Here is a 25,739-nt window from a genome sequence, read left to right as displayed (position 1 = left end):
ATCACATCGAGTGCCGTGGAGCCTCCTGGTGGTACAAGTGTATTTCACAGTCTCAATGTCTTCATCGCTGCATATATATTTGTGCGAGCAGCACAAATTGCATTATGATGTAGCCTAGTTTTAACATGACTAGGTCAAACAAAGGTATATGATATTTAAAATGTACAGAAACATTAAAGCATCTCCCACAATCATATTTGGCATAAAAATTAGCTACAAAATACAGCTGCTAAAAACTCAAGACACCACAGCTGAATTTAAAAGCATTGGATAAACAAATACAAAGGCCAATGATCAGTTTTGTTGTTTTATTATCACAGAAGCACAACAGGTACCACTATGCAGGTGAACAACAAATTCAATACTATCATGAAAATAAAGTAGTTAAAAAGGAATGCTTATCTGAGAAAAAGAAAAATCCAAACATTACATCCTTCAAAAACAAACTTTCACAATATTGTCAGATCTACATGGCAGAAAGAAGCAAAAGCACTTTGGATTATTCACTTTCCTTTTTGCGTTTTGTACCAATATGCTCCACAAGATGTTTAACTTGAAACTGAAGCACTTACATCAGACACATGCAGTAGCTTTCATCTTTTTTCGCTCCACTTCTACTTGAAATGGATTCATTATCCAGCTCTAAAGTACCAATTATCAGGAGTGTGGCTTAAAAGTTTCCAAATCCACAATATTACCAGAAGGATATTGGTGCTGCAAAATGAAACTGGTCCTGCTGAAAGGTGTTTTTTTTTTTTCAAATCAATTCAGAGAGGGGGGGTGGACATAGAGTTATGGGGAGAAGTTTAATGTATTTTTTTTTTAGCCAATCAAAAGAAAGCTGGAGTACCCGAGTGTAAACCTGATGACTTTTTTTGTTGTACATTCAACAAAAGACTGCTCCAACTCAATTGTGAAAGGAAATAAAGACTTTAACCTAAAAGCCATGACAACTGCATTAAGTCAAAAAAGAAAATCCCTCCTTTTAAAACGACTAAATGGAAAACACTATGAAAAAACATAAAACAAAAAAAACCCTCAAAGGATAGATGCTGAAAACAGAAGACACACAGCTTACAATTTATTCCCTTAAACACAAAAAGCATGGGGAGGTGAGTACTTGCATACAGAGCTACAGCCCAGGGTTTAACACAGACAGTATGTGAGTAAGCTGCGACTGAATGGGGGAAACCATACAATAGTAAGGAAAACAAAAGACGTAAGCAGGGGAGGTTGTCCGGCGGGCTACTCCTCGTCTGAGGAGTCCCTGTCAAAGTTGTAGGCCATGAAGAAAACGTCGGGTCGAGGTGGGACGAGGGCATGGCCTGGTTTCACAATCTCAAAGCCCAGGAAACTGAAGGTACGCACCAGTTTAGCTGGAATGAGAAGGTGGACACATTAAAATGATTGAAAATACATAAGTCCAAATTAACATTGTCTTACAGGGTGGACACAGAGTCAAATAGGTGAAGAAAAAGAAAAAACGCTGTTGGCACATACCACGATCATCTCTGTTCTTGTAAAAGCAGACAAACACGCTAACGACTTTCAGATGTTCTTCAGCATACTCCAAGAGAGCTGCGAAACTGCAGGGAGAAAATAGGGCAGCTTAGCTTAGAAAATGGAAAACAAGCCTGCAAGAAGCACGCTCAACCACAATTGACTTTCTCACTGAATCTGGAGCTTATCCTCAGAGGATTAGATGAGTTTTCCTGATTTCTGTATACGCTGTGCTTTTGGTTTCGCCTGCTATGTTTCATGGTCAGCAAAAATGTGATTTTACAACAGATCAAAGTTTAAAGCGTGCAAAGGCGCCAGGGTCCAATCATAATCATAAAATGCACACACCAATTATTCTAACTTTAATTGCTTGTGACTGCTCATGAGGCACCTCACATCTGCCAACCTGGAGATCTGCAGGTATTTTCTGCATATTGCTGCTAATCAGGCCTCACCTCTCCTTGCTGCCATCAGGAAGAGGGTCCAGAGGTATCTCCACGTAGAGTGCACTGCTGCTTAGGACAGCATCCCACTGTATTGTCTTGGTAACGGTAGGACGACTTTGGAAGTGGAGTATCCCAGGGCGACCGTTCCCTGGCGGTTCCTCCGTTACAGTCAACTTTCGATCCTGGAATTTAGAAACACCACACGTGAAAACAGCAGTCTGTGACATCACATTATTATATTAACCCCTGAAAACACTGCACAAAGTGGCATTTCTTCCAACTTACTGAGTAGAGCAGTCGAGCTGAAGGAGTGTGATCCCGTGTGCCATTCCCTCGCCCACCTGGGATCTTCAGGGGTGGGAGAGGGGCATCAGGAGCACCACAGAGGCCCCGGGCCGCGGGTACTACTACAGTGCAGGGAAAGGCTGCAGGCAGAGCAGACAAAGAAAATGTAGTCACACAAACTGCACCCTTACTTTGTGAGGGATCTTTCGTGCAAGTACAGGCACATACATGTCACAGGACTGCAGAAAAACACATACTCGGCCTGTGTGTTCAAAGAAGAGGAGCAGAAATTCATTTCCTGGAATTTTTTCTTTTTGAGGATTTTGTGAAGCATTTCACATTGTGCGCTACTGAAAACTACCTGCAGGCTCTTATTCCTACCAATGAATTATAGAGGATGTTTATGGCACACAGCGGAGCCAACAAAACCCCGATGGGTCACGTGCAACTGTTTTGTTTGAACTGTGAAGCAGCTGCTGTGTCTACACCTTAACACCCTAGGATACAGATAACCCAAACCACTGTTGCACTGGGCACACTCATCTCAAAGGAAGTTCTTGTTCTTACAGTGTTTGATCACACTGATATGCTGATTTTTTTTTTTTTTTTTTAATATTGTGAAGTTTAATTATCTTAAAAACAAACACAAGATTAGAAATTATGCTTACCAAAAAGGTTTTGACAAACTAAACTAGCAAAGGCTACAAACAAACACCAGCAGGTCTGGTCTTTTAAATAATTTACAGTTTCAGTTCCCACAACAATGGCACTATGTTTACAAAGCATCTAAAGGAGCCAGCACACCAAAGCAGAAGGATGAAGTGGGAGGCAAACAGCCACAAGCGTTTGCTTTTAAAAGTGCAAACGTGGATTTGTACTCTCAAGCTCCAGTTTGAGTGTGGTTAATTCACCTAGTTTAAATTAACAGCTTAATACAGTCAAACGGCCAAATCCACAAACTAAACCTTTACGTGCTGTGATGCAAACTCATAGATTAACACCATCTTGTGGTGTGTTACACTGACAGGTCAAACTTCTTTGAGAACAAAGCATTGATCAAAGTAGGCCTTTTGTTATAGATGATTGTGTAACATGACTGCCTATCAATACAATAACTTAGTGATCACTAGTAAGCTGAGCCTGATTACTTTTCACAATATTGATTAAATCATCTGCTCCTTATTATTTGTTCCCCCCAATTAAATAGCACTTTTCTACCAACTTTGAACACAGTAAGGGCTTTCCTATAACAAGCATCTTTGTCTAGCTCACACTACAATACAGGCACCATGGGAAACTGGTGTTCGGGATCTTGCCCAAGGACACTTCAACATGTAAGACTAGAGGAGCAGAGGGCTGACCTCCTGACCTTGTGGCTAAACTTAAATCTGATGTTAGATAAAGCACTGCTTTATTCACACTCTACTCTGCTTAGTGTGAATACAAAAGTAGCATCACATCCACACAATTAAGGAGCAGGAACTGAAAAAAAACTAAGGAAATTCTGACTCTTTATTTTACTTAAAAAAAAAAAAAAAGTAAAAGAACAATCTCAAATTGAGAGTGATTAGACAAAAAGGAACGATTTAATAAGAATTTTAAATATTTCAGAGCTATTTCAGTAGTACGTACAGTAGCTGTGACATAAATTAATACTCTAATGACTACTTAATAGAACTTCTATCCTATATTTTGTCTGTCATTTAGAAATTTGACACCAAATGATAAAAACCACCCCAAAAAGTCTTTAGTATTGAGCGTCCTCTTCGGTTACAGTGTTATACGTGTGCGCATTCATAATGGTACGTCCATCATTGTGTACAGTAATCTTCTCACGTCACCTTCAGTAAAATGGCAGTTGCGTAATAATTTACCGAGTCAGCTCACGATGGCAAAGTCAGCAAAACGTGTTCACCTTTTTAAAATCAGTCTAGTGGTATCATACCTCTCGCTTCCGTCCTTTATTTATCTGGGGCCACCAAATGTTTACGGGAACAGCGGGACTAGCGTTGTTTCCCTGTTTCAATGCGCACAGCCCGATGAGGCGAGTTTTAAGCATTAACAATGTCACACGACAGCTGCCGTATAAAGATCTGCTTCATTCAAGAAGGATATCAGTTTACGTTGTCGGCACGTATTTCACAACATGATGTATTAAATTGCGTGTTTTCTTTTTACTTTCTTTGACAAAGCGATTAACTGTTAAATGCTGCCTACTTGCTAACTGCAGTGACGCAACTCAAGTTCAACGACGTCTGCGGCTAACGTTAACTAATGCTGGTTAAACTGCTTCTCGGGGTCACACAACAAGCCTACGTACTTTCAATATAAGAGTTTTTAAAAGAATATTAAAAACACAACAGACAAAAAAGTGTGACCTAAAGGGTATTTGATGATACTGCGTTCTACTTAAATGCTATTTACTTCCGCTTTTCTGGTGGGCCGCTAGCTTAGCTACCCCTCCCCCCACATCGCGATTAGCCGTTAGCTTAGGCGAGGTGATGGTACTTACTTCCCAATCATGTCACAAATACCGCTACTCAAATTCGCCATGATAGTAAGAGGCTGCGTTTTTCCTTCTTTCTCGCGAGCAAAGCAATGACTGTTTAGGATCCGCTGGAGGTTGGATTTTACCATCCGGCCTCGGGTAGAGACACGACGGGCTGACTGCTCTCTGCTGCGCTCCACTCGGTAGTGAACGTTCACGGAGCTGAGAGCTGGTTAAAAAAAAGAAAATCAAGCGACACAAAACGACACAAAACACCACTTCCTATTTTCAAAAGAGTTGTGAGGACGTTGCGTCTTATGCAACACATTATTTACACGATATTTTTCTTTTAGCATTTGGAAAAACACTTTATTACATGTTCTTCTTATTTACAAAATAAACTAAACTGATCTGGACTAAGATTACATTGCTGCCCGCAACAATGAGAAAGTCGAAACAGATTATTTTTAATATAACAAGAATTTAGTATTCTAGCAATACATCAATGATTTGTCTTAATAACTATATGTCATAAATTTACCTTATTCTCTGTATATTTTATTAATTTCAAATTAAAAATATTAACGGGGACTATTACTGTGAAAGAGGAAAACGCATTAAAACAGCTATGCCTATTTAGAGCTAACTTTACATTACTAAGCTAATGCTAACCGTGTTAAAAATGCTAACGGAAAAGATATTTTAGGGTGCTAATGTAAAATCTCACATTTACCAATATCTGAGAAAACTGACTCTCCCTGATATGTGACTGGAAAATAGTAAATGTGATCTATGACAATGTCTCCTCAAAGCATAGAAACATTTATTTAAAACTGCGATTTCTTCTGTTTATATTCTTTAGCTTGTTTTATGCTAGCACACACCAGTAGAGGGGGGGCTGTGTTTACTGGGCCCGGAGGCACCTAGAGAGAAAAACTTAGAACAAAGGACTGTATATGAGGCCTATATGGTATCTGAACTCGTACATGAAAAATACCACCTTTAAACTTGTGCTTATACGTTTCTTGCTAGATTTAGATAGATGTTAGGTGGTTTGGTTTACAGCATTTTTTATCTAAGTTTAATCAGATCTATGAAAATTACATCTAAGTTAATATAACAAAAAGAGTCAATTTTCATTGGAAAATGAACACATTCTGTGCTATAGCAATCACATGATGGCAAGAATGGCATTCAGTGACTTCGTGCGACGCTCCCTCTGTCCACCAGGTGGCGACAACATTCTAAAATTTCGTTTTAGTTCAATGATAATTGTTATAGGTTGAAATAAAAAAAAAAAGTTCATTGTAAGCTGCATGGAGAAGACCCCACTGATGTTGTAGTGGTAGTAGTAGTAGTAGTAGGTGAGACAGCATAATCAAGTGTATCTTTTCAGATGAAAAAAATAAATTGTGTTTGTGAATCTTCTTTCAGTTCCATCTGCACTACAACACGCCTCATAACAGCCTCAAAAACACAGTGAAGCTATACTCCCAAAACACAAGAATGACCACACCTAATTTTCACACACTGAACTTAGTTATAAAACATATTTGCAGCACTTAGGAAATTTATTAGAACACCTGTTAAAAACATGAATTTTTATCATAATGTTGTGAACTTTCAACCACTAAAAACAAAGTTTTCTGTTCATGAAGTATACAACTTCAATTTATAATCTTAAAATTAGAAAATTCACGGGTGACAATCAAAATATTTTAGCAATAAAATAGAAATATTAATATTTAAATAGAGATCTAGTGCATACTTGTGTATTAACCATTACAGAAACATAAAATATGATTTTAGTGATTAGCAATACTGTTAATATTAGGGCAACTCTCACGTAAACTTTACTCTGGGTGGTATAGTCTAATAAATCTGTTAACCACTGTAGTTTATTGTAAGGGTAATCCCCTTACAATAAACTACAATGGTAAGAGAGACAATGTATTTAATTGACACTTTTTTATTTTCAGTATTTTATGGAATAATATTTTAGATTAAAAAACAGAAAACAACAACAATTAAACAGAAAAATGAACTGAAAATAAATCTGGTCTACGTCAGAGGTCTACGTCTACGTATCTATCTATCTGTCTATCTATTTTTTTTCTTCAGGAAATTATACTTAAATATTTTAGTCTCATAAATGTTAACTGAACTGAAGTGTATATAAAGCTTTACCTTGCACAGGGGGTTCATTGAGTTCATTTTAAAGGAATAATTCACGTTTTTTTGTCTTTCCCCGATATCTCTTTTATATTAGTAATTTTAAGAAAAAGATATGGTACTCTGAGAATCTTTAATCGAATCCTGGGAAATTTAAACAACCGAGATGGAGGTGGTAGAAGCATAACTTCAAAGGGGGGAATAAAAGCTTTATGAAACCTTATTTTCGGACGAAGTCAGTAAAAAAAGAAAACGTTTTTAAATCAAATATAAATAAATATATATTTATGTGGTTTTTAAGTCCTAGTAAGCACAGAAATGTAACTTAATTTGCATAACGTTTCGACAAATCTCCTCTGATTTCCCTCCTCCTCCCGCCCTCTCATTCAAGTTTGTCCCTCTGCGCGATCCGTTTGTCGTCCGAAGAGAGGAGGAAAAAAAGAAAAAGAAAAAGGCGAAGACCGAGAGCGACGCTTGCAGCTGATGTACCGCTGGCTTAGAAATGGAGGGCGACACCACTGTCCGGAGAATAAAACCCTTCGGGACTCAACAATACGTCGCTCAGGATAATAACGGAGCCCAGGACCGCTGCGAGAACAACGGCTACAACGGTGAGCCGAAGAGGAAGCCCGAAGTGAACCTTTACCTGCTGCGAGAAGGGCTCGCAGCTTCCCTGGTCTCTGTGTTTATTTTGGTGTTGTGGGCACTCGTTCACTTGTCTTTGCAGCAGCTTGTCATTGGAAAACCGACGGGCGAGTTCAACGCAGTGAGAGCCAGGTGAGTTTTACGATAAGACCAGTTTTATTCTCTAGGTGTTGGCCCGGTTAATCTTTCTTTTGTTGAGAAAGAGACCTGCCCAGAAACCACTGCCTGTTCCGCTCCATCTCCACCTTTACCTTCAACCTAAGCCGCGAAGTGGACAGGTGCCGGTCTCAGGAGAGGATAGGTGCAGCGACTATTAGGACTAATCTGATGTAGTTAACCATTATTCCTCCCCTAAGCCTTTTAAAACCATCCCTGGGTAGATGAATAACAAATTTACTGTCTAAGTCCTAATTCTGAAAGCCGTCAGATGTTAAAAAAGTAGGTGTTTATTTATATACGGTAGCACACAGTAAGTTTTTTATTTGGTGCATTTCCAATGCAAATACACGACAAAGGGTTTTAAAGGACCGGTTGAGAAACAGGAAATGCGGATTCAAAGCACGTGAGCATAGCGGTAGCATGTACATGTAGTTAGTTCTCTTATTGTAGTGGGAGACAGAAAAGACACCTTTGGGAGCAGGGCTTTTGTTAGATTACATTATTAACAAACAGGAGGAGGAGAAGAAGAAGAAATCACCATATTGATCAGTGACAGTAAGCATCAGGAGCTATCCTACTTATCAACCCTGACATTTTATAAAACACAGAAAAAAATCGAATAAATGTTCAAATACAGTAAGAGGGATCATAATAAACATCACACATCTTGTCCCTGTAAAAGACTCTGTAGAAATTTCAGATTAAAAGTTCATTCAGTTTCATGGCGTAACAGAGGGCTGCAGGGATTATAGCATTGAATCTGAGGTCTGCTGAGCTGCTGAAAGTGCAGAGCAGCTGGATTTGCCATCTTTTGGCTCATTGCTCTATAAATGAGTGAGACAAGCTGCATTTGAACTGATTAGAGCTCTGAGCTCTGTGTCTGTCGCCCACAAATCCAGATTTTGCAGTAGGTCATTGAAAAATTGAGTGAAAGCAGCACTTTAGATTTCTGAAATATCATGTGGTGCCACACTGGCTACAAGAAAACCAAATTGAGCAGGAGATTGGTTTTTAATCTATACGGATAACAGCTGGACTACAACACATGACTTTAGAGGTCGTGGTTTGATATCAGGCACAGTTCATTTGTTTTAAGTATCAGTAACCACTGCTGTATTTTAGTATCTCTAAAAGCAAACAGCAGTTTTCTTCTAAAGAGAAAGAAAGGGAGTAAGCACCTCCTAAGGCAATATCACTGTTCTCCAATCCCCAGACCTCACTCTTAAGCTTTGATCAATTGTTTTGCTTCCTTAAAAATGTCTTGTGTACAATGCTTCAGGAAATACTGAAGATTGCTCAGTTCAGTTTCCAAGTCTTGTTCTGCATGTATTCAATCACTTTTCAGTAGAAAGCAAGACAAGAAGGGTGAAACTTGTCTTGTCTTCAGGACATGCATTTAATATATTTTAAGTTTTTTGAAACTTTGTTGATGCTTTGTCTACACATGCACAGTGGCATTCAATCAGACTCTGTAATTACATGACTGAACTGTTAAATTGATGAGCTATGCTCAGATCTGTTGGGACAAGTCACCTTGATTTACTGATGTTTCACAGTAAACATGGCAGGTTATTTTTCTTTCTCTCTTTGTCCTTTTCTCTCACCTCTCAATCTAGGCAGCACTTGGAGCAGATTACTAGTGCTGGCCCTCGGCCTGTGGGCAGCCAGGAGAATGAGGTCCTGACAGTGGGATACCTGTTGAAGCAAATCGAGGACATCCAGGTCGAGACCGCCGCAGGCCCTCATCAACTCTCGATTGATATTCAGCGTCCCACTGGGACCTTCTCCATTGATTTCCTCGGAGGCTTCACTAGCTTCTATGATCACATCACCAACATTGCCGTTAGGCTGGAGCCCAAGGGTGGCGCGCAGCACCTCATGCTCGCCAACTGCCACTTTGACACAGTGGCCAACAGTCCAGGTAAAAACAAATTAATTACTCATTTGAACAGACATGCCTCCGTGAGGGTGAAACCCTGAGTGTGGTGGTGTTTGTTTTATTTATAGTCCACACCTTGCAAATTAACACCTGGAGACCATGTCAACAGCATATTCTGTGCATTTTATAAAAACATCTTCTTAAATCTGTTGTTGTACTGCAAGTGCTCTTTTGTACTATTTATGGTCTCCAGAGGATGGAGCTCATCAGACTGACTTTGATCACCTTGATTTGCTGTCATTTGTAGTTAGAGTGACACATTTAGAAAACCACTTGGTGTTTTTAATTTTTTTGAGTGACATTTGGTTAAAAAAACCAGTCATTGCAGTGGAGCTTTTGCACGCCTGAGTTGCATGCAAGAACATGTGCATGAGAGCTTTATTTCTACTCCGTTTTAAAACTGTGTCATAAAATAGTTTCTTTGATACTTAAAATTTAGTTAAACACCCCCTCCCCCTCCCCGCCCCAATTGTAAAAGTGGCACAGATATATCTATAAAGAATCTGATCTATAAACACATTAAATAATGTCGCTGATGTACATAAACTCTTAACAACAATCATCATTATTTATAGTCCCTACAGGATGAATTGTAAACTTTTCTTTTCCCTGCTTGGTTTAAATATGTAGCACATTGCAGTGTGCAGCCATTGTGCTTTAGTCTGGTTTTAATTCAGCAGTTTTTTTTGTTGTTGTTTTTTTTTTTTAACTCTACACCCTCGAGCCTTGTGGGTAGGCATGTTTTCCCAGCTCTCATTCTCACACACACATATGCGTTACACACAGCTACACTGGTAAAAGGAAATTGATCCAAAAGGTGTGGACCAGGAAGATACACATATATTTTCACATCCCCCGGTGCTTGCCAAGCCTTTGATTTCTTGGAATTCTTAACGTTTGTTTATGGAAAAACAAAGAATAAAAGCAGGCAGGACTTGGTAAGAAACTCATAAGTTAATTCAAAATACTTTTTTCCTGTTTAAAGCTAACCTGCACAGATGCATGCATTCTGAAGTCTTATGGTGAGAGAAAACTATTAATATGCTACTGTCATATGTGGATGGTATGCAGACACAGGGTGAACAAGCCCCCACCCCTACCTCATGAACTCACTGAGTGTAGAAAGCCAGAGCACATGATGTCTGAGTTTGCCCCTCTGATCTGCAGGTCATATTTTCCTTACTTTGGTATATTTTCACTGCTGAGCTGTGTAATCTTTCTGTATCACATGCTCCTTTCTTTTCGTCTCATTGGTGCCCCTTTTTCTTTATTCTCTCACCAGGAGTGGTGGAAGTTTTTTTTTTTTTTTGGTAATCAAGTAGTCACATGTTCCTTCACACAGGGCCTATTCTCTACACTTCATAATTTAGAGCTTTATTTCTACCATCTGTGTTTTGTTATCTCGCATTATTTTGCTAGGTAAGGACAGATGGATGTTAATTGCATTTCTCTGAATGTAAATAGCAGGTTAAGACTGATTTCTGTTGCTCTCACTAATGTTTTAGTAAACTAGAAGCCCACGATTGGTATTCGTGACACACTGCTCTCTGTCTAAGACAGTTTCTCTGTCTTAGGTGCCAGTGATGATGCAGTGAGCTGTGCAGTGATGCTGGAAGTCCTCCATTCTCTGGCCAACCAGTCAACTCCTCTTAACCACGGCGTCATCTTCCTGTTTAACGGGGCAGAGGAAAATGTACTGCAGGTAAAAAGAACATTTGGTGGGATGTTAAACTAGCCTGTAAGGAGAATTGGTGTCATTTTGTTTAATTTGTATCTCTTTTTGTTGTTTCTCTCTTTGTCTCTCTGGATCCCCACGCTCTCCTTTAGGCCAGTCATGGTTTCATTACCCAGCACCCATGGGCCAAGCAGGTGCGAGCCTTCATTAATTTGGAGGCTGCAGGTGTTGGTGGCAAGGAGGTTGTTTTCCAGACAGGTACTGTAACGTACTACTTTGAGGAATTAGCCTTGTTTGTTTGTTATGATGCCTTTTTTTTGGTGTTTGTGTGTGCAGCCTACCATCTATAGCATGCAAAAAAGCATTGCAGGTTCTCCAGTTAAAGCAGTCAACTACTGTTCCTTTGTTTAGTACTTTAAAGAGACTTAAATGTTTACAATACCAAAATACAAGCAGGCAGGTTTAAAAATGGTGGAGGCGAGGGGATAAATAACTTTGATGATATATCTTTGTCTACAAAAGGATGAATCTGTATGACAAAATTTAGGAATCAAGGCTAATTGTCAGGTATCTAAAATATTTCAGCAGCCTCTTCTCCCTTAAAGGTCCAGAGAACCCGTGGCTGGTCCAAGCCTACGTGCATGCAGCCAAACACCCCTTCGCCTCTGTGGTCGGCCAGGAGGTCTTTCAGAGTGGTGTCATTCCCTCAGATACGGACTTCCGCATATTTAGGGACTTTGGTAACATCCCAGGTAAGTCCACCGATTCTTACACTACATAACAGAAGCCAATAAGGAAAATATGCAAGTTTTCTTTGCAGAATATGTTTATAGCTAAACATTACTTTATTATGCTTTTTTAAAAGAATGTTAGGAAGGATGTGCTTCCTGACCCGCTGCTCTGGTCAGAATTTAGTGTAGCTTGCACACAATGATCCACTCAATTGGTCTTCACCTAAATTATGCTTAAGGTCATATTTACTGTGTTATGAGTTTTCAAAAGAATCCCTATTCTTCTTGAAATCAGATTTTTGGGATGTGAGTTTTCGAGCCTCCTTGACTTCTCTGAGAATTTTAATACTTGCTAGTTTGCGTAGTAGAACCACTGACAATGAAATGTATCACTTTTTTTTCTGTGCTTCACACGTTACAGTAACCTGTGAATTGGATGAGCTTTTCCATTACTGGCGTTCTGGTTTAATATATTTTTTTGCAGGCATTGATCTGGCTTTCATTGAAAACGGCTTCATCTACCACACCAAGTACGATACAGCTAACAGGATCCTAACAGACTCGATACAGAGAGCGGGTAAGCAGCGGACCTCATATGCTTCCATGCTCAAATATTTATTACGCTTTTATTCAAGACTCATTGCAAATATGTGAGAGCTGTCACTCCAGCACCATTTTTCTGTTACAGACACCTGCTGTGCATTTGTCCTTTGTCCACCAGTCTGTCTGAGGACTTAAATATGCACACATACAGCGGCAGTCACAGACTGTTGCCCCTTGTGCTTCTGCGTTGCTGAATAATTTTGCTTAGCTTAGCAGAGAATCCAGTCAGACAGCACTAAAAACCTTGGCATCAGTTGGCATCTTTCCTCTCTCCCTCAGGAACTACTGGACATCACCCTTCTGTTCTTCTGTGTGCAGCAACTCCCCATTAAAGGCATGAATTATTAGAGAGAGAAAGTGAGATTTCAGACGGAGGCAGAAGGTATTTTTAGCCTGTAAAGAAGAGGGCAGAAAAGTGCTGTAAGGTGGAGAGTAGGACACAGCACGGAAGGCGAGGATCTATCAGCAGTTCTGCTCTTTTGAAGCTTGTGATGAATACACCCTTTGGCCTCTGCGTAAAAATCTGTCTCTCGGTTTGGTCTAAGCGGAGCAAGCGATTCACTTTTGTTAAAAGCAAACGCAGCGTGGATCTCTTGTAGAGATTATATGTGAAATGTTTTTCTAAAAAGAGCATGTTGCCATGTTTATAAAATGGATCTTATCATTACCATCAGTGTTGGCTTTGTGATAGAAACAGAAAATAGAAAGATGTGAGCAAATTGCAAGCAGTGAACTTTGTACAAAATCTTGATTGTGCAGTGTTGTTTTGGCCACAGCAAAGCTACCAGGCGGAAGAACAATGGAGCTTTGTCTTGCCTTGTGTTTTTGTGCCATTAACTGTGCAGATATGGAGGTAGTATAGTACAGTAGTACAGAGGAAAAAAAACAAAACTGTTTTTGTTTTTTTGTTTTGCTGCAGTGGATTGAAAACAAGTTTACACACCCCTGTAAAAATGCCAAGTTTTTGTGATGTTAAAATACGGGACGACAGTGAGTCATTTCAAAACGTTTCCCGCTTTTTATGTGACCTACAACCTGTGAAAATGAGTGCATTCAGTATTCTTGAGTAGGACTCTACTAGCAGAATAGAATAATCCTTTAATTGTCCACAAGGGGAGATTTGGGTAGCATGGCACATCTTGACTTGATTTGCCCACTCTTCCTCAGACAAGTGCTGCAAATCTATCAGATAGCACTTGTGCACAGCTCCCTTCAGGTCATCCCACACATTTTTAAGGATTTACATCTGGACTCTTGTTGGGCCATTCCAGATTGAACTGGGGCTTTCGTAAAGGTGGAGGGACAAGCATACATCCAAATCAACAAAATAATGGATTCAACAGAAGCAAATTAAAGTTTGGGGTTTTTTAGGTTTTCAGTAGAATATTTGTGGGGTGACCTGAAGAGGGCTGTGTAGAACAACTCAGATCTGACACATTTGGAGTGTGTTTGCAAGGAAGCATAGGCAACTGTTCCCAAGTCAAGACATGCCATGTTGACGAATGGTATGCTGTGATAAAATCAAAAGGTGCTTCAATAAAGTCTTAGTTTAAGGCTGTGCTCATAAGGCAACAGGATTTTTAAATTGATACCATAGGTGTATCTACTACGAGGCTGATGGGTAGCGCTGGCAGTATTTTTTTATATCCACTGTATAGCTCGCTCTTGCTGTTCCTTCCTGTAATCAGATTTCTGATCTGAGCTGAACTTCATATTTGGAGTCAATTTAAACAGAAAGCCCTTGGTGCCCCGTAAACTTGTGTACAGCTGTAAATAAGATTTGTACACACACACACACACACCACTGAGTACTGTCCTTATCTGTCAGATCCTATCATCCTCTCTTACATGTCCTGTCATGGGGGGAAAACTCTTCTGTGAGTAAAACAGTATATGTGTGTTTAATAGGTTTTTACAATATTATTGTTTGTGTAAGAGGTCGCAGTAGTCATCTGCATGTGTTGGGGGCTGTAATTTACCAATATAGTGCCATTTAACAGGCCACCCTCTTTGTAGCCTTTTCTGCTCAGTCAACAGTAACAGGTGTAATGCATGTGACATGTCAGCTCTGTAAAGGATGATCCTTTTAGTCATATGAGGTTATCACTTTCATATTCAGTCATATAATCTGTTTACTTCCCCGTATGTAGGATAAAATCACAAGTGGTGGAAACTCTAAACCTCTATTGACTAAACCTCCCAGTTCCTCTTATTCTGTTGTCATTTACTGTCTGGATAACTTGATTGTATATGGCAGGCTGCCCAGATGATGCACACTGTTCTTTATGGAGTAAATGCACTGAAGCTTTGACTGTCTTTAACTCCATATTTACGTCCTGTTTTCAGGTGACAACATCCTGGCCGTTCTGAAGTATCTGGCAATGTCAGAAAAGTTGGCTGATTCCTCAGAGTACCGCCATGGCAATATGGTGTTTTTTGACCTGCTAGGTGTAATTGTGGTAGCTTACCCAGCTCGTGTTGGCACTATCCTCAACTACATGGTGGCCACAGCTACGTTCCTCTACCTGGCCAAGAAAGCCTCAATGCCTGGCCATGGAGGTAGGTCACCATTTCCTGCACTTAATCCTTGTTACTGATTGGTCTTTAAATCAAGGATTCTGACTAGGGGGCAAGGTAGTCCTTGAAGAGGTCATTTTCTAAGAAATTGATCATTAAGGTTTGGGGTTACATCACTTACCAGAAAAGTAATGAACATGAAATGCTTTCATTCATTTGCATTAATGGCCCCAAGCTGCGTATATTTTAATGATATGTTGCAGTTTTAATATTTAGAACAAATAGCTTTGATGAGCTCTTGTGGATCTGCAGAATAAATTGGTAAAATCCTAATTTATTGGCTTAATTGGTCACTTGTCTCTGTGTCTCCAAGGTGGGCGCTATGTTCGAGACCTGGCCTGCGCCACAGGTGTAGCATTGCTCAGCTGGTTTGTCACCCTGTTGTCGGTGCTGATTGTGGCCCTGCTTGTCACTCTGTTGGGCCGCTCCATGTTTTGGTACGACCACTTCTATGCCTCAGTCTGCCTGTATGGAGCTGCAGCCACTGGCAAGATGATACTTATACACACACTGGCCAAGAACCTGTACTACGGGGTGAGTGAGTGGAGTTTTAAATATAGAGCTTCCAGTAAATTTCAAGCAGAGACCGAGTGGCCGGACATGATTAACAGTAGCAGTAACACTGAATGTGAAATGTACTGTTAAACCTTTTAGGAGCATTGTCTGATTGTATGGTAAAAGTGACTTTATGCATCACTGTCAAAGATGTGGCTTCTTTCTAAAACCCACTTATATTTGATGAATAGGAAAAATGAATTGTCACAGACAAATTTTGGACTATTTGTTGTGTTAAAGTTGGAAAAAGTATCTTTATTCTTTAAATTTGTTAGTTGCACCTGTTCAACTGCTTATTAAGGCAAATGTCTAATCAGCCAACCATATTGCAGACAACATGCTAATGTTCAAAGTGAGCCTCAGAATGGGGAAGAAGGGTGATTTATGTGACCTTGGATGTGGCACAGTTGCCGGCAGTCTGATCTACTGGGATCTCCAGAGTTTAGAGAGAATGGTCAGAAGTCACTCCTCTCAGTTTAGAACAGAAAACTGAGGCTACAGTTCAAAACTGGACAGCAGAAGGTTGGAAAAAATGTTGAATAGGCTGATTAGCCTAAATTTCCCATGTAACTTTCAGATAGTAGAGTTTGAATTTGGTATGAAAGCATCCATCTAGTCTTGGATGAACATTTCAGGCAGGTGGCAGTGAAATTGTCTGGAGTATATTTTATTGGCACACTATGTGCTCCTTAGTACCAACTGAGCACATGCGGGGTATGGTGGAATGGGAGATTGACATTATGGATGAAAGGCTGACTAATCTGCAGCAACTGTGTGATGCTGTCATGTCAGTATGGACCAAAATCTGTGTTTCCAGCACATTGTTCAATTTGTTCTACAAAGAATTAAGAGAAAAGGGTCTAACCCAGTCCTAGCAAAGTCTACCTAAAAATTGGACGGTGATTGTAGAGTTCAAATCGGTCTTAAATTATTCTTATTGATTGTTTTCTGATTGTAGTAAAGTGGATATTACAGTATTTCACTGTGACTGATGCGTCATGATGACTCGGTAAACTGCTGACAGTCGCCTGTGTGTGGTTATAAAACTGTAGAAATGTGAGACAGACTGTCCTTTGTGCCTCACATGTACATTTACCAGATTTGATCTCTCTCACTGTGGTTTTCAATAGGCTTTCATTCAGCTCTTAGATGTTAGCACCTCTGTCATAAAAGCAAAATCCATTTCTCACATGCTTTAAAAGAGAGTGTTATAGGTTTCTTTGGTAAGTCGTTGAATACTTTGTAGAAACAGATGGTTGAAATTGAATGGGCGTATTGTATGTGTGATATTTATAAAATACGAGCACTAATTTAAAGCTGAAAGAGCTGCACTGAATTGATTTAGATCTGGAGCCTCAGCTTACCACAATGTGAACTGCATCTTATCATGGCCATTTTCCAGTAAGGACACAGACTAACCTTTGTCCCAGATTACATAACGCTTCAGTGAAACAACATGACTATTGAGAGAACGGCATGTTTCCTTACTCTAATCCTGAATGGTATATTCTGCAAGAAAAATGTCTTGCTCCAAGGACAGAGAGTAAAGAAATTATTAGTCCTCAAATTAAACTTATACAAGTTATAGTTGTAGTGATTGTCATTTTCTTAAGTTGTTTTATCCTCCTTTTAGTTTACAGTTGTGATTTCGGGATAAAGCCGTGGAAGTTATTTCTTGTTTTTTATCCACATAGATGAGTTGATGATCTTATTTGCAGTTTATGTAAGAAGAGCCCAGCACTCACATTTCACCCAAATAAGAACCCCTATGTACTATTTCACCATTAAATCGTGTGAACTGAAACTTGACAGCAGACCAAAAGCCTCGGCAGTCAGTTGTTTGCAGTTTGAAAGTTTGACACTTTTAAATGAATCCATTGATTGTTATGCCTAATCTATGGGGCAGGTGAGTATATTAGTGACATTAATTTGTTACTGATATCCCCCCAAAAGTTCTGATTAGTATGATGAACTTCTCTGTATTTGTTTTGCTGTTGTTGTGGTTGTTTTGCAAAACAACAATTAGATTTTCATACTTACAGGTTAAATCCTCATCTGTCAAAGCATCACACACCTTCCCCTGCACATTTCCTGTATGTTGAGTATGTATGTTTTCCTCACAGGGCGTCCGCCTGGTAGAGCTGGGTGACCTTTACTTTGACGTGAGCTTGCTGCTGTGGTGTTGCAGCCTGGTGTGGTTGACCCAACATGGCCTGTGTTCGGCCTACGCGCCCATGCTAATGGTGGCTTTCCCCCTGGCCACCAGACTGCTGCTGGCAAAAGAATTCAAACACAGAGGTAAAGACTTGATCTCAAAGTCGACCTTGTTTACCATGATTGAATGAAGCACAGGGTACTAAAAACTGTTGAAAGTAAGGACGGTTGGTTAATTATTAATACTTTTTCTAGAGTCACAAGAGTAAATTATGTATATGCTCATACCTGCTCTTTATAAGCTCTCTTAGCAGTAAGATGAAGCTAGCATCCTCTCATTGTACTCTAATCTTATCAGGCTATTTTAGACGATTGTGTTATCACAGAAATAGTCAAAGTAACTCCAAGTAACTGCATGAAATAAAGGTGAACCCTCTTCCTTTCTAGCTCCTATTGTGCTCTTGACCAAAGGCCTGTGTATGCTTAAAGTTCTTATCAGACTATCTTATGTCTTTTGAAAAATACACACAAAAGATAGATATGTATCAAAGAGGTGTTTTTTGTTGTTGTTGTTGTTGTTTTTTTGCCCCCAAGTGATCAAAAGGGTTCCGGATTGGATCCTAAATGATTAAGTCGCTGGATAAATAGTAACAATATGATGGATGGATCATGCAGCAACAGACAAATCTTAAGTAGCAGCAGCAGAGTTCAGCGAAATGTTTTTCTAAATATATTGTAGGCAGGAAATAAGGCACACATTCACTGAATCTGCAAAACTCACTGCAAAGCATGTTGTTTTCTTCTGCTTGCACAGCAGAAAACAGGACTGGAATCACATTTGAGTTGTAGTGTTTAGATGTTAAACTTTGAAGACTGTATAAACGCTTTTCTCTTTAAGATGGATTTGGGGGCAGCTACGAGAATCCAGTGTGTGTGTGTGTGTGTGTGTGTGTGTGTCTCTGGCTCAGTTATACCTGACAAAGATTTCTTTTTTTCTCCAGGAGCATCAGCGAAGTACTGCGTGCTGTACCTGCTGGGCCTGGCGTTGCCATATGTGCACTTCATGTTTCTCATCTGGGTGGTATTTGAGATTTTCACTCCCATCATGGGGCGGAGTGGCACAGAGATACCCCCCGAGGTGGTGCTGGCCTCCTTAGTCACTCTGGCAACCATCTTCCTCTCCTCCTTTTTTGTGAGTATTTCTACATTATATATAGGAGTGAGAAGAAAATCAGGATTTTTATTAAGCAGAAGAAACAGAGAAATCCCATTTTGAATTAGACAGAATATACTTGACTAAAGAATTGTTTTGATTAATCTGGTAGTAGTAGTGAGTTTATTTTCAAACCAGATACAGAAGGAAATATACGTATAGTATGGAGTATAATTGGCAGAAGTGAATTTAATTTAGAAAATGTGTTGGAGAATCAGGTATTTTGTGCCACCTTAGTTGTATTTTCAAATGCCCGTTCCTTCTGCTGTTTAGTAATACATGCTCATGTCTTTGTCAGCTGCATTTTATCTACTTGGTGCGTAGCACTAAGCGGATCATGGCAGGTCTTGGGTTCGTCTTCACCATCATGTTCCTGTTGGTGTCCTGTGGCCTCTTCTTTCCTTACTCGGGCGATCTAGACAGTCCGCGACCAAAGAGAGTTTTCCTGCAGGTTGAAATTCATAACATGCACACAAAAACACAAATATACACAAAAATGATACAGATACAGTATGTAAGAAAAAGAGAAACTGGATCTGCAAGAAGTCAAAACCAGTAAATGTATTCATAACGGCCAAAACCTAAAGCTCTGGCCTGTCCATTGCATGACGTTTGAGGTCTGAGTGACTCGGTTTGAAATGAAAATGATGCGAGAAGACATTTCTAAATGAGTGGCAGGAGCTTGAAACCCTTGAATTAAAGTACGGTCTGATCAGTTTTGCAGCATTTGGCTGAATCTGAGCTGAGCTCATAGTCCCGTACACTGCACAATTCATTCTGCTGCTTCTATCAGCAGTCACACCCTCAAGAAACCAATGTCCACTGGCTGCAATACCTGCTTATGCCATAGTGTTACCTCCACCACAGTTAAATGATAACGTGGTATGATTCAGATCATGAGCTGTTTCTCTTCTCCATAATATTCTCCGCTATTCATTCCAGCACATGTCCATTTTGGTTTCATCTGTCCCAATAATTTTTCCAGAACTGTGCAGCCTCTTTTAGATCTTGTATGACAGTCTAATCTGGCCTTCCTGTTCTTGAGTGCAACCTGCCCGTTTGCACCTCTGTGTAAATCCTTCGAGTTGTAAACAGTCTCGAGGAGCCTAACTCCTCGAGTGTTCTTGACGTGTTAAATTGTGTTTCTTAAACATGAAAATAATTCTGTCATCTTTTATTATTATATTTCCCTCCTTGATGTGCTCACGTATGTAATTTACATTGAGTCATTCCAGCTAAACAGATGTAGCACAAAGCACGTGAAAGAAAAGAGAACATGTTAACATCAAAGAACTTCGTTGTTTTTCTTTTCCTGTTACTCTCCCTGCAGCATACAACACGGACCTTCCACAATCTCCAGGGAGAAGTGGAGAGCCGAGACTCAGGTCTGTGGATAAACAGCTTTGACTACACGGGCATGCAGCACATCACACCCCACATCCCCGAGATCAACGAAACGGTTCGGACCCGCTGCAGAGAGGACCGACCTTTCTGTGGTTATCCCTGGTTCCTGCCTGTCAAGTTCCTCAGCAGGTCAGCCGTGTAGCTTTGATGCCTCTGGTGTCATAATAAATGCTTGTTTCAGTCATGCTTTGAACTTCACAAGTGCTCCCGTGTGTTTGCAGGAAGAACTGGTACCTCCCCGCTCCGGAAGTGTCTCCGAGCTCTCCGGTGGAGTTCAGCCTGCTGTCCAAAGAAGAGACGAGCTGGGGAACGATCAAGATGACATTCAGTGTGAAAGGTCAGGAGCAGCTAATAGAGGGTTAAGATTTTGGGGATCTAAAGAAGTACCAAGTGATAGCAGAAGGAGCAAACCCAAAACATGGACCAGGTGTAAATCAGAAAATTGATGACCATTTTTAAAGAGCATGTGATCACATGTGCAGGATGTGTGAAGAATGTGAGAGTGTTGTGCGTTGATTTGTAGCTGTAGGTATCACTTTGTGTTTCACCCTTGACCTTCCTGTCTCATGCAGGCCCGAGCCACATGTCTTTGTATCTAATGCCTCATCGAGGAGCCAGCCTCTCTACCTGGTCCTTCGGTGACGGGACGCCTCGATTTGACCTGAGCGGAGAATATTTTATCTTCTATTCACATGGCCTTGACGCCCCCACATGGACCTTCTGGTTTGAAATACAGGTACTGACTTTTTCTTCTTATTTACATTTCCTATTTCCATCTTCATAGTGACTTTGGCGCATCAAGCAGTCTGTACCGAAAATTACCTGCATTTGCAAATTACAGTAATTAACTGTGATAAACAGGCAAATATCATCTACACACACAGGAATTCACATTAACTTGTTAGATTCAGAGTCCAGCCACAGCCACATGGATTTGACACAGAAATGTCTCCACGAATAGTTGCTGCAGGATGGCAATTTGAGTGCAAAATAACACATGACTGGAAACTTTATTTTTAGTAAAGTTTAATACAAGCACAATATAACCAGTTGAGCCAATCCCAGGATTGCAAATAAATTTGTCACAGATGACTAACTGTTTAATTGCAACATGTTGTCAATTTGTCTTCATTTATAAATTCGATGGTAATTATTTGTAAACCTGAGTGACTGCAGTCAGTCCAGCAGTGAGACCCATGATTATTTGGAGACAACCTGTGCAGTTGCCATCTGAAGCTGGTCACCCCACTACTTGCAGTTGTTTGCTGAAAGTGAAAAACACTGCTGGGAAACCACAGATTTTTCCTAGTCACGAGGTTTTTGTCCTATTATTACGGCCAAACATAAGGCCTGGGGGCCAGAATCAGAAAAATGTAGAATTTTGGACTTTGAACTATGTTTTCATCAGTTTTACTTTTGCAGCTATAACGAGCTCCCCTGCTTTACTGATCAGCTTCACTGATTCCGCTTGCTTAAGATCAAAGTCGGCTGCATGTGGCCCATGTTTTAAAATGAGTGGGACTGAGCCACGATTTGCAATGAATGCTGCACGTAACCCCTCGTGGCTCAGACAAACTCCTCATGCAGCATAATCAGACTTAATACATTGCTAATCTTATTTGGTTCTTCTGCTGTTTTATTTCTGTCCCTCTGTTTGTCAGCCTCCCGCAGACCCTGACCCATCTGGCCCCGAGGGGATCGTCTCAGTCGCCATCTCCTCCCACTATTTCTTTGGGAAAGACCAGAGGACTGCTCGGTTGGAGGAAATGCTTCACAGGTTCCCCACGTGGGCTTTTCCCTCTTCCTGGGTCAGTACCTATGACATGTACCGATACTGAGGATGTCACACATCCCACGAGGCTGCTGCAGAGGAGAGCTTTGGCCTACAGGGCTCCACAAGACAGATGTAGAAGAGATTACAAGGAAGAATACAGAGGAGTGACCCCACTGCCTTTTCACTCAAACTGTAACACACACAACACATGCGAGCTCCACCCCAGCCAGCCTGAGAGACCCCCACCACTGTGTCAATAGGCACTGTAGTTAACCAAGGAGAGATGCTTGGTGCTGTGCTCACTCCTGGCTTAGTGAAAGGAAGGGGTTAGTTTTTTTTTTTTCTTCTGTTCTCTACTTGTTCGATCGTGCCTTTTGCTTTACTTGCTGTAACTCGCTTTTCCTTTCGCTCACATCCACCCTCGCTCTTCCTCACTAACGCCAGTGTTCCTCCCGAACAACTAACACCGCACGGCTACCTCCACTGCTCTTTATCAGCAAAACCACTCTGAACGTTGTCATATTAAATGTGTCTACCAACCGCGCTGTGCATCGCAGGGTGCAATAACACATGATGGATGAGTTCAACCTGTTCTCTCCTCCTCTGAATTTAACCGGATACTTTGAAAGTCACTTGTCATTAACCTGCACTTGTTTTAATAGTTTGATTTACTGACTTGCCCTTCTTTACTAAGACCACTCATTTTTATTTTTTTTTATTTTTGGAGCCACGCGTTTTAACGAGGAATGTAACGCCTGCTTAAACTATCGGAGGACATGGCGTGCAGACAGAAAACTGTTAAATGAAAACAGATGTCTGAATTCAAGCTGTTCTGGAAGTGGTGGTTAAATCCGGAGGGCAGTGTAATTTCACTTCACGTGTTTATGCAGTTTAATTTTGTTTTAGGGTTTAAAATTGTTCAGGATTACCCCCCCAGTCCACAGGGGGGTGTACCTTTGCATCCGTTCCACATTTGTTCCTACTGTAGTAATAACTGCACTTTTTTTTTTCTTCTTCTTTTTTAAGAGCAAGGGGGGAAAAAAAAGGAAAACTTGACTATGCTTCCAGCCGTCTCCAGCAGTGACTTTAACAAATCTTTTGCTTCATTGATTTTCAAATGTGATCCTCTGCTTTTGTTTATTGCATCTGTAAGCAAAAGAAATGCCTTCCCGGGTCGTGGGTCAGACAATATAAGGCGTCTGAAAACCTCGGGAATCTGGGATTGGCTTTTATTCCCACTTTTTGATTTTCCCTTTCTTGAATGTAAAATCAGCTGCTGGAGAGGGCTCAGTTTTATTTGTGCTGTTGTTTTTTCTGTAGCTCACATCCACAGTCTGCTTCACATGGTACTACCACTACCTCCGGACTGATCAAACTCAACACCGAGATAAGTTTCAGATTGAATGTTACTGTGGGAAAGCTTTAGAGGAGGTTTAGCTAACAAAAGTTAACTAATGTTGAAAAGAGAGATTATTTAAATGGTTTATAAAGTGTCACCATTCTTATCTGTGGGCTACATCCATTTATAGATGTCCATATCTGTGTTTTCAGAAAGTCTGACTTCCCTGCATCCCCAGGTTTGACTCCTCTTTAAAGGAGTCAAAGGTGGAATCGGGTTGTTGACTAATGAAACAAGTCTTTCGTCTGCCTCGAGTCTACCTAGCGAGGTGTCACCGTGAACCATGTTGTCTGTTTGCCACAAAACGAGAAATCACAATGAAAGGAGGCCTTAAAGTTTTGCTTCCAAAGACGCACAAAACGTTTACTGTTGTGGACACAAACATCTCAGTGGTCTTAAAAGCTATCAAGTGCCACACTGCAAAGCGTTTTCATGCCCGTGGATTGCTAACATCCATCACAGCCTTCAGCAGATTGTCCCACTGTGCTCTTTTTTTTGAAAGTCAAACTATTTTAAAGTCATAAAATTCACATTGAGCCACTCTGTAGCTATTCTGGAGTTATATCTCAGCACGTGAGTGGAGTTTGTGTTCGTGTCGCCTCACGGGTCAGATCAAATGATAAAGGATACTTCTTTTTACTGGTTTCATAGCAATGAAAAAAAATTTCAGTCTTAACTTTGACGACAGGCACTTGAAGCGCTTTGACTCCACCTGCTGAGGAAGCCCGTGTGATGCAGGCGAAAGCGCCTGCTTGGACTTTTTCACCTCATCAGCTGATTCCTGCAAAGATCAGCGAGACCTCGGTGCTCCTTCAAAGGACAAAGATTTAAACAAATTAGATTTTTGCTTGGTGGTGATGTAGTTTTTGCTCTCACTAAAGTACCATGCCTATATACATTTAGTTTTTTTTGCCATTTACCTCATGATAACGTTCATCACCTCACCCGTGTTCACGTTTCGGGTGTCTGCAGTTTGAGTGCGGCACTAAAACCTGGGAGGAAAAAAAAGTCCAGTCTTTTCTGATCTGTCCACTGACGGCCGACTCTGTACTTGATCCTGCTGCTCCAGACTGAAAGATGGATTTTTTTTCTTTACTAAGACCAGTAAAAAGTCTCATTTTGTCCCGAGCAGGTACTGCTGTAATAGAGGGGCAGAGCGGGATTGCTGTTACTCCCAGTGTTCGAGAGCTTCATACACACTCCTTTTCAGATGTGAGTGATTTGCATTACTAATGTGTTAGTGTGAGCTAGTGTAGGCTGAGAGGCTGACGGGCACTTCACTGAACGTTTTTGTTGAGCGTGAGTTCAGATTTTGGACTTTATCTTCTTCACACATAACAGTCTAGAAGTCCATATCAAGTCAAGAAATACGTTCTTTAACTGTGGGATACTTTTAAATATCTTAATGTGATATCTAAAAATATTACATTTGAAGTTTTGGGGTTTTTCTTTCTTTAAATTGACCTTTCATCCACATCTGTAACTGCTAGTTTTGTTCTTAGAGTTGATTTCTAACAAGACAGATTTTTTTTTCTTTCTTTCTAACGACCGTCAAATAACCGTTAACCTTCTTCCTTGAAGTTTTGTTTTCTTAGTTGGAACTGTTGACTGTTGAGCTTTGGATTATTGGGTCTGGTTAACAGGGTATCCATGTATTCAATTTACGGGATGATTTCACATTATGCAAAAAGTTTGAATTAATTTAACACTTGTACAGCAATTAAAAAGCTTCTTACGTTTAATCTTGGCAAGTGTCACTTCTTCAGACGTGGACACTAACATCATCAGCTATATCAGCTACATGGTGAGGCGGGGTTTCATGTTCACCCAGGTAACTTCAGGGTTAAGCCTGGTTTTTCTTTGATACATCGGCATGGTAACTGGCTACTGACCAATCAGTGTCACTTTATGTCGAGTGAATATGTCCATTTTCTGCCTGTAAAGTATATCACCAATACAAACAAAATCCCTGCCGTTCTGTTACAGCTGACCCTGACATTGGCAACCATTTGACACTTGT

General features: G+C 40.4%; 2 protein-coding genes across 2 annotated transcripts; one reads left to right on the top strand and one right to left on the bottom strand.

The window, feature by feature from the left end:
- Positions 1-294: 294 nt before the first annotated feature.
- On the bottom strand, positions 295-4,946 carry oaz1b (ornithine decarboxylase antizyme 1b). Its single transcript, XM_082541009.1, is given in 6 exon segments — positions 295-1,376; positions 1,501-1,586; positions 1,956-2,128; positions 2,232-2,318; positions 2,320-2,371; positions 4,744-4,946. Coding segments are annotated over 6 exon segments (654 nt in total). The 5' UTR covers positions 4,869-4,946; the 3' UTR covers positions 295-1,245.
- Positions 4,947-7,107: 2,161 nt separating this feature from the next.
- Positions 7,108-25,461, top strand: ermp1 (endoplasmic reticulum metallopeptidase 1). Its single transcript, XM_082541007.1, has 15 exons — positions 7,108-7,668; positions 9,312-9,616; positions 11,209-11,336; positions 11,462-11,567; positions 11,915-12,061; positions 12,525-12,617; positions 14,990-15,202; positions 15,534-15,754; positions 17,899-18,073; positions 18,931-19,121; positions 19,441-19,593; positions 20,473-20,675; positions 20,768-20,883; positions 21,119-21,282; positions 22,208-25,461. Exons 1-15 carry the CDS (start codon positions 7,394-7,396, stop codon positions 22,382-22,384), a joined length of 2,667 nt encoding a protein of 888 aa, XP_082397133.1. The 5' UTR covers positions 7,108-7,393; the 3' UTR covers positions 22,385-25,461.
- The last annotated feature ends 278 nt before the right edge of the window (positions 25,462-25,739 follow it).

Source organism: Aulonocara stuartgranti (genome assembly GCF_965226115.1).
Source record: "Aulonocara stuartgranti genome assembly, chromosome: 7".
Classification (NCBI taxonomy): Eukaryota; Metazoa; Chordata; class Actinopteri; order Cichliformes; family Cichlidae; genus Aulonocara; species Aulonocara stuartgranti.
The sequence above is the reverse complement of the archived record's forward strand: the minus strand, read 5'-3'. Positions and strand labels throughout refer to the sequence as shown.

Excerpts from the sequence above, each read along its gene's own strand:
- ermp1 (XM_082541007.1), top strand. The coding sequence starts at position 7,394 with ATGGAGGGCGACACCACTGTCCGGAGAATAAAACCCTTCGGGACTCAA. Across the intron at positions 7,669-9,311 it reads TTCAACGCAGTGAGAGCCAG|GCAGCACTTGGAGCAGATTA; the intron begins GTGAGTTTTACG and ends CTCTCAATCTAG. Across the intron at positions 21,283-22,207 it reads CCTTCTGGTTTGAAATACAG|CCTCCCGCAGACCCTGACCC; the intron begins GTACTGACTTTT and ends TCTGTTTGTCAG.